General features: G+C 36.4%; 1 protein-coding gene across 3 annotated transcripts in view; it reads right to left on the bottom strand.

Moving 5' to 3' along the window:
- LOC124425104 (kinesin-like protein CG14535) overlaps positions 1 to 14,536 on the bottom strand; it is a 256,470-nt gene that overhangs the window by 158,688 nt on the left and 83,246 nt on the right. Inside the window, exon 1 of one of the 3 annotated variants that reach the window (XM_046964977.1) lies at positions 11,092 to 12,137. The exons of the other annotated variants lie outside the window; for them this stretch is intronic. Within the exon in view, the coding sequence (XP_046820933.1) occupies positions 11,092 to 11,126 (35 nt within the window). The 5' untranslated portion in view covers positions 11,127 to 12,137. Of the gene's footprint in view, positions 1 to 11,091; positions 12,138 to 14,536 lie in introns of those variants that run through there. 3 annotated transcript variants of the gene reach the window in all.

The raw sequence follows: 14,536 nt of genomic DNA, 5'->3' as shown, positions 1-14,536 counted from the left end.
AGAGAAATGATTAATAAGTTTGAATTCCTTCGTTGATTTAAGAGATCGAAAAATAGAGTGACATTATGGTTGCGGAAATTCCTTGAACGGAATGTGCGTCTTAGAGTGTTGAGCAGATCAAAGAAGACGGTTAGCGATAGTAAATTTAAAACAATTAAATTTCTCTCTCTCTCTCTCTCTCTCTCTCTCTCTCTCTAACTCTTTAGCGAGAAATATTGGTGCAATTCCCAAATTACGTCTTACGACGACGAAAATGTAACTGTGAACTCAAATTAAAATTGCAAGGCAACATCTTTAACGTGGCATTTCTGCTCGCTCGGCTCGTAATTCATTTTTCAAAGGGATGAAAATAGTTGGCGAGAGTCGTGCTTATAAACGTGCCGTTCGTCGTTTATCCGACGAACTTTCTAACGTCAACGTCGAGAAAAACCGCGAAAAAATTGGCGTTCATGAATGCAAGTATCTCCTAGTAAAAAAATTTTAAAAGTAACAATATTTAAAGATTAAAAATTATTTATTACATTACATTATTAAATAATTAAAATTATAAATTTAATTATATTATTTCAAAATTAAAAATTATTTTATTAAGAAACTAATAATTAACGAAAAATGAAATAAAAATTATTATAATCTACGGAAAGAGAAAAAAAGAGAAAGAGGGAGAGGGAGAGAAAGAAAAAGAGAGAAGGAGTGAGAGAAAGAAAGAAATAATAATAAATTAATTAATTAAATATTATAATGAACAAGATGGAATAAGAAAGGAAATGAATGAACGAATGAACGAATAAAATTTTTCTAATCCACGAAAAAGTTATTTTTTTCTTTTTGCTATTATCCAAAACGATATTATCTTTTCTTTTTTTACATTGTTTACACTGTTCATAGAAAAAGGAGAAAAAGGGGGATAAGCTTCAAAGGGAACAGGATAGAAACGACAAGTTTTTTAACGCCGTAGGGATGACGGGTCAGAGAGAATCCTACGATGAAAAGTCGTGAAAGAAAAAAAAGAAAGAAAAAAAAAAGAAAAAGGATATGTACATATCCTCGAAGAATATACATAGATATCCTTGGAAGATGTCAAAACGTGGAAGGTATCAAGCCGATAGTCACGTCACTGGGTACGTTTCCACCAACGTACGTTTCTATCCCACGGGATATCTAGAAAACGGGACTGGATGTGCTGAATCCCTTCACGTTTGACCATGAACGACGTATGCGCGCGCGCGCACGTATATGTTTCGAAGCTGGCAAAGGGATGTCCGCTGAGTGACATAGACCGTATGATGGATGCTTTGAGTTTGACGGAACATAATAGACTGGGATAGTGCTCCACTATGTCTTTTCATTGGTCCACCATCAACTTGCCATCCATTAGAACAACGTTATATTATGCTTTTTTCTTTTTTCTTATTTTTTTTCTTTTTTCAAATGCCTAAGAAAAAATATTCTTTCTTTTCTTCCTTTTCTTTTTTCCCGTTAAACTTTTCTATGTTTGCGCGCGTGCACTCTTTAAAAAGTTTCGAAAGAAATAACGCACGAAGAATAAAAGCAAATTTTGTGAGAAATATAAAATACACGGTTCGATTACTTGCTGAAAAACACAATAAAATAAGACCCAATTTGACGCTTGTGCAAATTACGAAACAATGCTATTGATTTTATTTTTATATTCTGGTGGATGGTAAGACGGAGATAGAATGAGAGCTAAAAAAAAAGAGAAAGAAAAAATGGAAAGAAAGTCGTCATTGTCGAGAGAGTGATAGAGAGAAAAAGAGAGAGAGAGAGAGAGAGAGAGAGAGAGTGAGAGAGAGGGAGAGAGAGAGAGAGAGGAACAAAGAAAGAAGGAAATAAAAAGAGGAAAAAATCGAAGGCTTCACTCTGTGAGGTAGTAAAGGATGAGGAAAGAGGACCTAAGGGTACGTATCGAGCGACGACGAATGTTGGACGTTCAGCGTGCACATCACGTAGAGGAGAGTCTCGCCGAGGTGAGACGAGAGAAACGGAACAGAGACATCATCATGAGAGAAGGAGAAGCGGAGATCAGGGTGAGTATAGTTAACAGAGAAAGAGAGATGGAAAAGAGAGAACAGTTTATCCCAGAAAGGCGCGTACTCGCATAATTACGAAAGTTCTACGAGTCTTTTCTCTCTCACATCCTTCTTCCCTATATTGCTATTCTCGTTGCGTCGATGTCTTGATTAAGACAGAACAGAGAGAGACAGAGGGAAAGGAAGAGGGCGAGAGAGATAGAGAGAGAGCGAGAGAGAGAGCGAGAGAGAGAGCGAAAGAGAGAGAGAGCGAGAGAGAGAGCGAGAGAGAGAGAGAGCGAAAGAGAGAGAAAGAGAGAAAGACATAGAGAATAATCTTAACAGCTTCGAAATAAATTCTTGACAATGGTTTATGATGGCTTTGGGAGAACGCACCAATATCTCTTAAGAAGTAACAAAAACAGAAAGAGGAGAAAAAGCAAAAAAGAAATTAGTTTCCCAATAATCTTACGGCAATGATTAACGTTTTCTCGTGATATTAAAGAAATAAGTAAATCAAATGCAAATGCTTCTTTTTGATCAATTGAGAGAAATAAAAAGGAAAAAGAAAAATGAAAAGAACAGAAAAAAAAAATATATATATATATATATATATATATATATATATTCACTTTTATTTACTATAGTCATTTTCCATGCTTCAGAAGAAAACGGTCAGCGTATAAGATAGACAGTAAACGTAACCATCCAGGATTCCGCATACTCAACCTCATGATGGAAATGGACATCAAGTAAAATGTACGCCTAGTATATACATATACATATATATATATATATATATATATATATATATATATATATATATATACACACATACATTACGAGGAACTTCTTCCACTCCTGTCGTTTTTATTATTCCGACTTCATCCAGTCGACTTTACTTCTTTTCACGGGATGCACGCTCCGCGTCTGGAGGAAGTTACACGATGGAAGAGAAGGTGAAAAAAGAGAGTGAGAAAGTGAGTGAGTGAATGAAGGAGAGAGAAAAAGATAGACAGAGAGAGAGAGAGAGAGAGAGAGAGAGAGGGAGAGAGAGAGAGAGAGAAAGAGAAAGAAAAGCAGAGTGACTCTAGGGAGTCTCGAAGCGAGTCGGCTCGAATACTCTCGCCATTGCAATGGACATCGAGATATCGTTTATGCAAAACGTTACATCGCGAAACACTCTTTTCTTCCTGCATTCGCACTAGTTTTATATTATATGCTATGTATACATACACACACACACACACATATTTATGCATATATATATATATATCAGAAAGAATATATATATATATATATATATATATATATATATATATATATATATATTTAAGTACACGTACATAGATCGTAGAGTGGACGTAACGTTGTACCGTGAAAAAGAAAAGCCTAGCAGACGCCTTTTTGCTTAGATATCGGTTTCTCATAGAAAGAATGAAAGAAAGAAAGAGAGAAAGGAAGAAAGAACGGTGGTATTATAGAAGGAGAAAGGGTGGACGTTCGTTGAAAAGCCGTTGATCGATTCGGTCGACTTACCCCTTTTACCTCCTGCTACGAGCTGCCACCTTTTACCGATCCTTCTATCCGATCTACACCCGTATGTACGTAATTTCTCTCCTTGAAATGGAATTTTCTTTGCCTTCCTTCGAACTAACATTACACCACTCTTTACTCTTGTATCCTTTCTGACTTTTCCTTTTAAACGGAACCTAACTCCCGATCCTAATTCGGAGTTACCACTGGAAGTATCTCTCCTTAAAGATCATTAGTTACCAAACGGTATGATCAGGTTAACTATTTTTTTTTCTTTTTTTTCTTATGCGAACAAACTTTCAAGCAATAATTAAAAAATAAAAAACATTTCAGTAATACATATATATATATATATATATATATATATATATATATGTATATATATATATATTATAAAAAAGTATAAAAAAATATATACATATTTCTTTTATTCTTCTTTCAACATTTTTTGAATTAATAATTTCAAAATAAAAAAAGAAAGAAAAAGGGGCTAAAAGAAAAATGAAAGAAAATGATCGCTACGGCGATAAGTTATCAATGAGATATCAGGTCAAGAAATGAAGTTGGTATAGTTGTGCAATGTATGAATTGATTGAAAGATAATAGTATACAATAAAACGAAGATGTAGACATAGAAAAGCACTCGTAAGGATAATCAAACAGTGAGAAGGTAATATGTTACGAAAAAGAAAAATTGAACAGGACAATTTTGTCTATCTTTTTCTTTCTTTCTTTTTTCTTTCCCTTTTTTTTATTTTATTTTTGATCTGGGCGTTTCCTCAACGTTGTTAGAAAAAGGGAAACGAAAGGGAGGACAATAGAGCCGATAAATAAGTCCGTAATCGGTGGTCGGCAGGTTCGCTGAGCGAATGGGTCGATTGGCTTCTAAAGGTGATTTCGAAAAGGATTCTCGGCCTACCCTACCTACTTCCCTGCTCTCTCACTACTCTTTCTTTCTCAGATTTTTCTTATTTTCTTTCGCCCTTTTTCCCGTTCCTCTGCCTTCTCGTTCCCCTCCCCCCTGAGCCCTCCTTTTTTTGACTCATTCGCGCACGACAAGCTCTACCGAATGGCACACCTCGGTCAAAAAGCTCCTTCTCCTTTGGCCTCCCTCTGTCTTTGTCTTGCCTTGTCCTTATACTCAACCCCATATATATACCTCTTTCTACCTTTGATTCTTCTAACACAGATATATGCGTAGTAGACACGTATTTAATCTTTCGTTCTCTCATTGACTCGTCGAGATATTTGACGGCCTGTGAACATCACCCTATTTCTTTTCCTTCGACTTTATCTACGTGATATAGAGAGAGAAAAAGAGACAGAGAGAGAGGGAAAGAGAGAGAGAAAGAAAAGGAAAAGAAAAAGAAAAAAGAGAAATGAAGAGAATAAAAGAAAAGAAAGAGAAAACAAACGTCGAATTGAACATAATTAATGTTCTTTTGAGAGAGAGAAAGAGAGAGAGAGAGAAAGAATGAGAGAGATTTAGAACCCTCTTTAGACACTCTTCATGTGTAATTAGTCGAATTAATCTTTCTACCATCGATATTTTATCTTCGACAAAAATTTCTAAGTAATATCGGTCTGTTATTTTTAATGTGTTTTTTAATTTCTTTTAACGAAAACAAAACGCGTTTGCCTTAATAATTAAGTAATAAAAGTAAGACACGACGGTGGTTTAAATTAATGATTTATCTTCCTGTTCTTACTTCCCGAAGAAGGACATAAGTAAATTTTCTCCTTTCTTAAAGCCGAGCGAATTCGTAACTACGATAAGTAAAAAGGCGCAGCGAGTAAAAAAGAAAACAGAATAATCGTATAACTTCCGATAAAAGCGGAACGGCAGGTAGGGAAAGGCTACTGTAGTAGTACTCCTATTCATTCACGGGCGTGAACGACGAGAAAAAAATCTGCGGTGTGCCGCCGTTTCTTTCTCTCTCTCTCTCTCTCTCACTCTGTAAAAACTTTTTCAATCTCCCGTCATTATGTGCAAGTTTAGCCTCCGGTTTAGCTCGCCTCGACGTCGTCTACGACTAACTAACTACAGTTCTCCTTTTCCTCGTGGTGCATAACCACAGTTCAAACTAATTTCCGAAGACCTCGAATAATGTATCTGACAAGGATCGATGAACTTGGTAACCAATGATTTTTAAAAATAATGAAACTTTTAAAGAAATCTACTTCAAAAAAAGATCTTTCGATTTAACGATCTTTCTCGAAGATTTTCTTTTGTTCTTTCGTTTGCTATTTTTCTTTTTTTTTTCTTTTTAACTCTAATAAGCGAGAACGTATTATATGTAATTGAATCTTATTAATTAAAACGATTATTTTTTATAAATGTTTATTTGATCGAAGAAAATATTTATAAGATGATATCGTATACATCGATGATTACGAGAATAGAACGAATGAATATAATTTCGATTTTGTAAATATAATATATATAAGTAAATACATGTATGTATGTATATATATATATATATATATATATATATATATATATATATACATATATATAATAAGAGAAATAAAAACGTTAGATTTTTATCTTCTTCGTTTGTATCATTTTTATGTTTCATTAAGCACATAAACATATCGTACCTTATTTCGTTCATTCAAATGAAATTGAAGGAAACCTCATCTTCGAGGAGAAGGCTCATTTTCTCTATACAAAATTCATTCTTCCTTCTTACCCCCTATCGAGAAATGCGTATAATGGAAAAAATACAAATGATTCCAAAGAAGAAGACTGAAAACAAATTAAGCTCGTTTCTCTCTCTTTCTCTCTCTCTCCCTTTCTCTCTCTCTTTCTCTCTTTTTCTTTCATCTTTCTTTTACTCATTCTCCGAATCCTACAGCGCAATTTTCCGAACAGAAACTCCAACCAATTCTCTTCCTCATCCTCGCAAACTGTAGCTGACGAGACAGTTTCCTTTTAACGGTGAGAAGAATCGTTCGTTAACCTTCTATCGATGAAAGATATTAACCAATAAAAGAAACCGAAGATATACCAGAGTGCCATATGTAACACGGACTCGAGTCATATGGAATTTATTAAAGAATATTTCTAAAACTTATGTCAACGAGTATTCTTAAAGAACATCTAAAATTTTAAGATTAAATTTATAAAAAAATATTTTCTCCCTTATCGTCCTAACACAAAGGGAAGGGAATAACTTTATAGACTTTTTGATCCTTGGAGTGGGACAAACAGGGATATCTCGAGTTAATATTGGATTTATTGTTTATTGTCTCAAGAGGACTTTAACGAGGAGGATCGAATAGAACCAAGTTGAAAGAAGACAGAAAATCGAGGATAAAAATGTGGCGAAAAAGAGAAACAGGGAGATAGAGAGAGAGAGAGAGAGAAAGAGAGAGAGAGAGAGAGAAAGAGGGAGAGAGAGAAGAAAAAGAAATGAGCCAGCATCGTCGACAGAACAAACAGTAGATGTATACTGCAAGAAAAGCTTATGAGAGAGATACCAAGTTCCTCCCTTCTCTCTTTTTCACAGATATAGAGGGAGAAAGGATAAGCAAATAGCGGCGAAGGGTACAAAGCGCACCGACACAACGTGTCGAGCTACAAGTGTAAAATCCGCGGGCTTTCTTTCGAGTCTTTTCGTACGAGCCGACGTACGTCATCTCCCTGACGTTCCTTCCGCGAATGATCCTTCAAGCACTCTTTCCTTTTCCTTTTTTCTTTTACTCCTTTTTTCTTTCTTTCTCTCCTACCACCCATCCCCCCGAACGCCCCATTTAGATCTCTCGGACCCTCTTTCATCTTGTCGAAGATCCCTCTCTCTTTCTCTCTCTCTCTCTCTCTCTCTTTCTCTCTCTCTCTCTTTCGTTTAAGAGATCGTGGAAAATCGACTGACCGTAGAGAATTTCGACGTGAGTTGAAAATATTTTCTCGTGTCGACTGGATTCGACAAACGTAAGAGGGGAAAAAATAAAAGAGGAAGAATGAAAAAAAATACAAGAACGATAGAAAAATTGAATCTCCGTCGAAGATTCCAACGATCTCTCACGCAGGAGGTTCCTTGGAGAAAAAAGGATCTACAAAAAGTTAATCGATGAGACAAATGAAGGGGGCGGAAAGAAAAAGAATGAAAGAAAAAAAAACAAAAAAACGAAAACATTAAAAAAAGGTTGAGTCTCCATCGAAGATCCAAATCATCCCTCATGGAGGAGCTTTCTTTTTAGAAAAAAGGATCTAAAAAAACTTAATCGATGAGTTAAGCGAAAGGGGAGGAAAGAAAAAAAAAATGAGAAAAAAAGAAACAATAAAAAAAATTGAATTTCCATTGAAGATCCAAATCAACTCTCAGGCAGGAGCTCACTTTTAAAAAAAGGACCTACGAATATTCGCGGAAAAGAGCTACCAATGTCAGGCGTTAAAAATAAAGAGAAAGGAAAGAGAGAGATGGATAGATGGATAGATAGATAGATAAAGAGAGAGAGAGGAAGAGAAAGAAATAGAAAGAGGGAGATAAAGAAAGAAGGGAACACTCTCGCGAGCGTTTTCATTGCCCGTGGCTGTCTTTGTATGTTGAAGAGAAAACGAAGAGAAGAGACGGAACGCGAAAAGGTGGAGATATATACCGAAAGAGGAGAGGAAAATGACAAAGCCCTACGGGCACACATCCGACATTTTTCCCTGGTGCCACGTATAAGCGTATACCAACCACCGCCACTGAAAGCAAGTTTCGTAATAACCGGACGGAGAAGATGGAGGTGGAGAAGGAAGAGGTGAAGAAGGTGGTAGAAGTAGTAGTGGTGGTGATGGAGGTGGAGGTGGAGTTGGAGATGGAAAAGGAAGAAGAAGAAGAAGAAGAAAAATAATCGCGTGCCTCGGTTCATACAATATCCGGAATATTGAAGTCTTTCCTTTGCGATGACGATGCGAAGATATAATAAGCGACGCTTGGAATCGAGATGAAAGGTCAAAGATCGTTTCTACGTCGATTTAAAAACAAATTATTATATAGCTTTTCTTCCTCTTATTGTACCCGCTCTTTAAGAATAATACTGAAGAATTTGTATTTCTATCTTTCTTTCTTTCTTTCACTCTCCCTCTCTCTTTCTCTCTTTTTTTATATACATCTCTTTTTCTCTCTCTATCTATCTATCTCCCTCTATCTCATTCGAAAAATAAATAATTCATATATAAATATTTCATATTTTATTGAATCGACATTGGATTTTTCAATCTATCGGATACGATATCTGACATATGACGTTTATGATGACATTGTTATATCTTGATATACAAGCATTCCTTTTCCCAGTTGAACAAATTTATCGAAATTTGTCAATGATTGTACCTTTGATCGTTAACGAGCCACGCTTACGCTCGAACTCGTTAATCGTTTTCGCGTCGACAAATTAAATCGACCCTCGACGTGGACTTTTCAAAAAAGTTCAACCCCGTTCTATCTCTCTTTCTCTCTCTCTCTCTCTCTCTCTCTCTCTCTCTCTCTTTCTCTCTCTTTCTCTTACTCTTTCTCTCTCTCTCTCTCTCTCTTTCTCTCTCTCTCTCTCTCTCTCTATATATATATATATATATATATATATATATATATATATATATATTTCTGCTCTCAATATACAAGTGAGAGCACGATTTGACTCATTTTAATAACGCTTCCGCGTGAGAGAGCGAAAGATCGAACGATAATATTCGATAAACGCGTGTGCACGCGGGAACGGAGGAAAATATAAACGAATTTTTCCTACGCTAACCACTCATTCGACCCTTCACGTTTGTCTGCTCGCTCGCTCGCACGAACGAACGACTATTTTCCGCAGCGGTGGAGCAACGCACGACAAATAATTACGATCCAACGTTCGATTGTTCCTTTCCAAAGAGAATCGTTCGATCGAATTCTTGCGATGTACATACATACATACATACATACATATATATATATGTAGATTATATTTATATATACACATGTATGTTTATATATATATATTTGTATACACAGACATGTGCGTGTTTGTAATGTAAATATGTATGTATGCATTTATATGTATACATATACACATACACACACACACTTATATATACATAAATATATATATATATATATATATATATATATATATATATATGTATACTCGAGCACTCATACCGATTAAAAATGCGAACGCGTGTCCCGCTACTAACGAGCTCCAGCAATTTACGTATTTTTAATTAGTTATTACGTGTCCGCCAGGAAGGGAAGCGAGTTTTGTGGTGTTCATCGATACTGCGTTTCAACTTCTTTCACGATTCGTCGTAGTTATTATCGGTCGCAGACATTCTCCAATAAACAAATAGTACGTACTGTGTATATCCTTATACCATTTTCGTTTTATTCGTCGTAATCGTTATTATTTAGATAGATTAGGATTATCGTCAGGAAGGATATGATCGTCGACATGGATGGGATCGATTTGTCATCGGTCGATCGGTAGCCACAAAACAAATTTAATTTTGATGCTCGGTGATATTGAACAGTGGTCGGCAAAAATGAATCGGTTCCACTCTCTCATCAAATGAACTTCCGCAGTTCGCTTTGGTAATCCGTGGAAATCGTTCGTTTCGTAATTGGACCAAACCTCCATAAGCCGAGGATGAACGTGGCAAAGCTATGATGATAGGTGAATCTCTCTCTCTCTCTCGCTCTCTCTCTATCTATCTATCTATCTATCTCTCTCTCTCTCTAGTAGGCTCATTTCGTTCAACGAAAGAGAGAAACAGAAGGAGGTACAGAGAGAGAAAGAGAGAGAGAAAAAGAGAGAGAGAGAGAGAGAGAGAGAGACAGAGAGAGAAAGACAGAAAGAGAAAGACAGAGAAAAGACGAATATGAGAAGGTTTGGAAAATACGTTGAATTTAATCAGCCGTTGCCAATTAGTTGCAAACTCGCGTGATAATGAGCTCGCTTTCGTTGCTCCGAACGAAGAAAGCTTTCGTTCAGGGTGCAGCTCGTAACAACGACGAAAGTGAACAACTAGTAACAAAGAGAGTGAGTGAGAGAAGAGAGAAAAGAGAGAGAGAGAGAAAGAAAATCTTCAAAAAGACATAAGCGTGCTTTGATTTTCACTTCAATATGATTTCCGTATATGTCGAGACTCTTTATCAGTCTCTCTCTTCCTCTCTCTCTCTCTCTCTCTCTCTCTCTCTCTTTCTCTCTCTTTCTCTCTCTTTTATATAAACGTGCAAGACACGTCGAAAGGATGCTGAGTTTCGTACGTTTCAAAGAACCCGTCGTCGTCGTCATCGTCGTCGCCGTCGTCGTCGTTGCTTATTCGCCTTTACGACAAAGCAACGTCTCGCGAACGTAACTATCGGATCAACTAAAACTGTCTTTGACAAAGACGACGTATCGTATTTTCATCTTAAAGTGTTCGTTAGAATTGAAAGGATGAAATTTTCGTAGTGAAAGACACGATATATTATATATATGTATATGTATATATATATATATGTATATATATATATATATATATCATATATATATCGATAAGGAAAATTTATACCTGGGAGATTCTTTGCCATCCTGCCCGGTCGCCATGTCGTCTTCCACCAATTCCAACGACGAATTTCTCCTTCGATATGTATATTGAAATCCTTATTTGCTTCCACGATGCTACTCACGATGTAAGGATAATTAACACGATCACAAGTTTCACAGTTATTGCGTGACTTTTCATTAATAATCTTTTAATAACATAACTCGACGGTCGTAATTTCGTTCTCTCTTTCTTCCTCTCTCTCTCTCTCTCCTTCTCTCTTTCTTTTTATTTCTATAAAATCTAATCCCCCCCCTTGTCCTCCTTCGATTATGTATATTATTCAAATTAATTATAACGAGACGAATGAATATAAGAATAAGTTTCGATCTAGCCCGATCAAAAATTTTACCATTACGGGACAAACGTTAAAAAAGTCAAAACTTCTTTATTTTTACGAGATATTAATTGTTAAAAAGGGAGGGGGAAAAAAGAAAAAAGAAAAAGAAAAAAGAAAAGATATTCTTTATGAGAATCGAGAACACGTAGCCACGTGTATAAACGAATGTATGTATGTACATATGTACATACATGTATGTATGCGATATATGTCTGCGTCCGTACAGGTGCGTTCGACTATGGGAAAGCCATCGCGATTTATGTTAAAACGATAATTAATCGACTAAATCGCACCGAACGAACACGATATCGGAAGGAAACGTGGACGGTCTCGGTCGTCTTTCTCAGACGTCGTCCTTCACACGACGCCGTTCTCCACCAAGCTCTTGCGCAAATCGATGGCCTTGAAGTTCGTGTCCGAGGTCGACAAAAAAAAAAGAGGAAAGAAAAAAAAAGAAAAGAAAAGAAAAGAAAAGAAATGAAAAGAAAAATAACTCTCACTGTACCGCAACGAACGAAAAACAAATTCACAATAATTTCTTTCTCTATGATAATTCTAAATATCAGGATGTATCAAGCTCTCGTAAGTTTTTATTATTTTATTATTTATTTATGTAAATATAAATTTAAACGATTGTTTATTTTCTCTAAACGTTGACTTTATAATATTAATTTCTTTCTCTGCATCAGTCTATTATTTTATTCACCCAAGACCATTTTATATTTTCCATTTTTTTAGTTCTCATCAAAACGCGAATAACTTTTCTTTTTCATTATTATCGTCATCTTTTCATGGACCACGACACGACATGAAACTTTCCCTTTTTATTTTATTTCGTAAGTAACTATCCGTACTTTAACATTGACAAATTTTATCTCTGTTCCTTTATCAACAAAGAGAATTGTTTTTATTTTAAATCATCTGTTTTCCTGTCATCGTCTATCACTTTATTCTTTCCCCCGTTTAATATTTATGTTACTTCCGAAAATTAATGATTTTGACGTTGGAAGATATTCTGCCTCTCTCTCTCTCTCTCTCTCTCTCTCTCTCTCTCTCTCTCTTGCTCTCTCTTATTTTTTTTAATGTTCTTCGAAACGTTGATTTTTCTTTTTACTCTTTTATTACTACAGTCGGTCACACTACTTTCGTGTCATTTGTCACACTAATTGTTATCTTTTTCGTTATTTTATCTCTACCTTCTTCGAGTTGAAGAAATATTTTTTGTTTCTTTTTCTTTTCTTTTTCTTTTTACAAAAAAAAAAAAAAAGAAAAGGTTCGAAGGATCGACAAAGGAGGAGTAAGCGGGTAAGAGTTAGTAAAACGTGGGTACGGGACGAACGTGCTCAACTACAACATGTGGGTACGCGCGACCTTCGAAAGGATGAACGTGCGAGTGTGACGGCGCACGCCGTGCTACTGACGACGCCAGGCGTCGCGCCACCGCACAAACGTAAAACGACAGCGGCGGCTCTATCCTTCTGTCTCTCTCTTTCTCACTCAGACTCGCTCATTCCTTTGCTTCGGCGCAAGCGCTGTCTGCCAGTCCGACGAGCTGCCCTCGACCTTTTTTTCACTATCCATACTCCCTTCTTTCTCCCTATTTCTCTCTCTCTCTCTCTCTCTCTCTCTCTCTCAATCTTCTTTTTTTTTCTTTCCCGAAACGCCACCATGCTACGCAAAAAAAGGATAAGAAGACAAAGAGAGAGAGAGAGAGAGAGAGAGAGAGAGAGAGAGGGGGGTGGAAGGAGAAAGAGAGAGGAATAACATGCATCCCGCGGATCGGACGGAACGAAGCTGAAAATGATGAAGAATTTGCGAGAATTTCGGCTGGTAGGGCACGCCAGAAATATTTCAAAAAATTTCTCTACACGGTCCCTTTTCGTCGTGTAATTATGAGATTTTTCTGCAGCCATTGCCACTGCCACCACCATCACCACCACCCTTGCCGACGTTACCGTGCTTTTGGAGAATTCCGTCCTCGAATTAAATGACGTGGTTGCATTATTTTTTTTACATATTTACTTTGTTTTTCATTTTTTTTCATTTCTTTTCTCCCCTTCTTTTTCTTGTTCTTTTTCTTTCAATGCACGTATGTACAATTCCAGCTAACTTTTATATTTGCATTTTTCTAAGTTACATGTTACGAAGTGTGTTTACGAATATTCATTGAAATAATCATTCGACCTACTGACACAGAATACTCCAATAAAAACTTTTAATGTAAAAAGATCCATCTATTCTATATATGTACGTCCTTTTTCTTGTTTCTGACAAACAATTAAAAGGGAATATTACAATTGTTTGAAAAAGTCAGGACAAATATAACAATATTAATCATTTTGTATTTTCTAATAGCGTATGGAAAAATCCAAATGGAAAGTATACAACAGAGACAGAGAAATAGAGAGACAGAGAAACAGAGAGACAGAGAAAGAGAGAGAGGAATACGATATGTCGAGACCTTTTACATGAGTCGAAGAGGAGCTTTGTGCCGGTGAATTACCTTTTTCCTATTATCGTGAGGGCTATAAAGTGGAAAAAATACACACGAGCAAGGTTATTTGCATTTGTAACGATGCGTTGAGAATCGTATGAGAAAGAAAGAAAGAAATAGAGGAAGAGAGAGATAGAAAAAGAAAGAGAAATAGAAAGGGAGAAAGAGAAAAAAAAAGGGCTTCTTCATTGGACGGAAAAGCCGAAAGCGAGAGACAGCTGGTCACACCTCGAGTCTCCAGAGTGGAGACATCCGGTCTTGACGAGAGCACGAAACTCGTCAAAATACACAAATCTCTAGCACGTTGTCTCTCTGCCTCCTCATTCCCGAGGGAACAAGAAAAGAGAAAGAGGGGGGAGAGAGAGAGAGAGGTGAAAGGAATACGGTTGTTACCCGGTTTCACGCCTTTTCATCTGTCCCAAGACAAACGTGAGATGCTCGATCAACAAGTTCCTTCGAAAAAATAACAGCGATGATTAAAACCGTATCCTTTGGGAAACAACAGACGATGAATAGCCGTCAGAATTTTTTGTATCATACAACTCAGTAACTTCAACATCTGTTAGAATGTATTATAA

Source organism: Vespa crabro, chromosome 6 (assembly GCF_910589235.1).
Source record: "Vespa crabro chromosome 6, iyVesCrab1.2, whole genome shotgun sequence".
NCBI lineage: Eukaryota > Metazoa > Arthropoda > Insecta > Hymenoptera > Vespidae > Vespa > Vespa crabro.
Note: the sequence above shows the minus strand (reverse complement) of the source record. Positions and strands in the feature narration are given on the sequence as shown.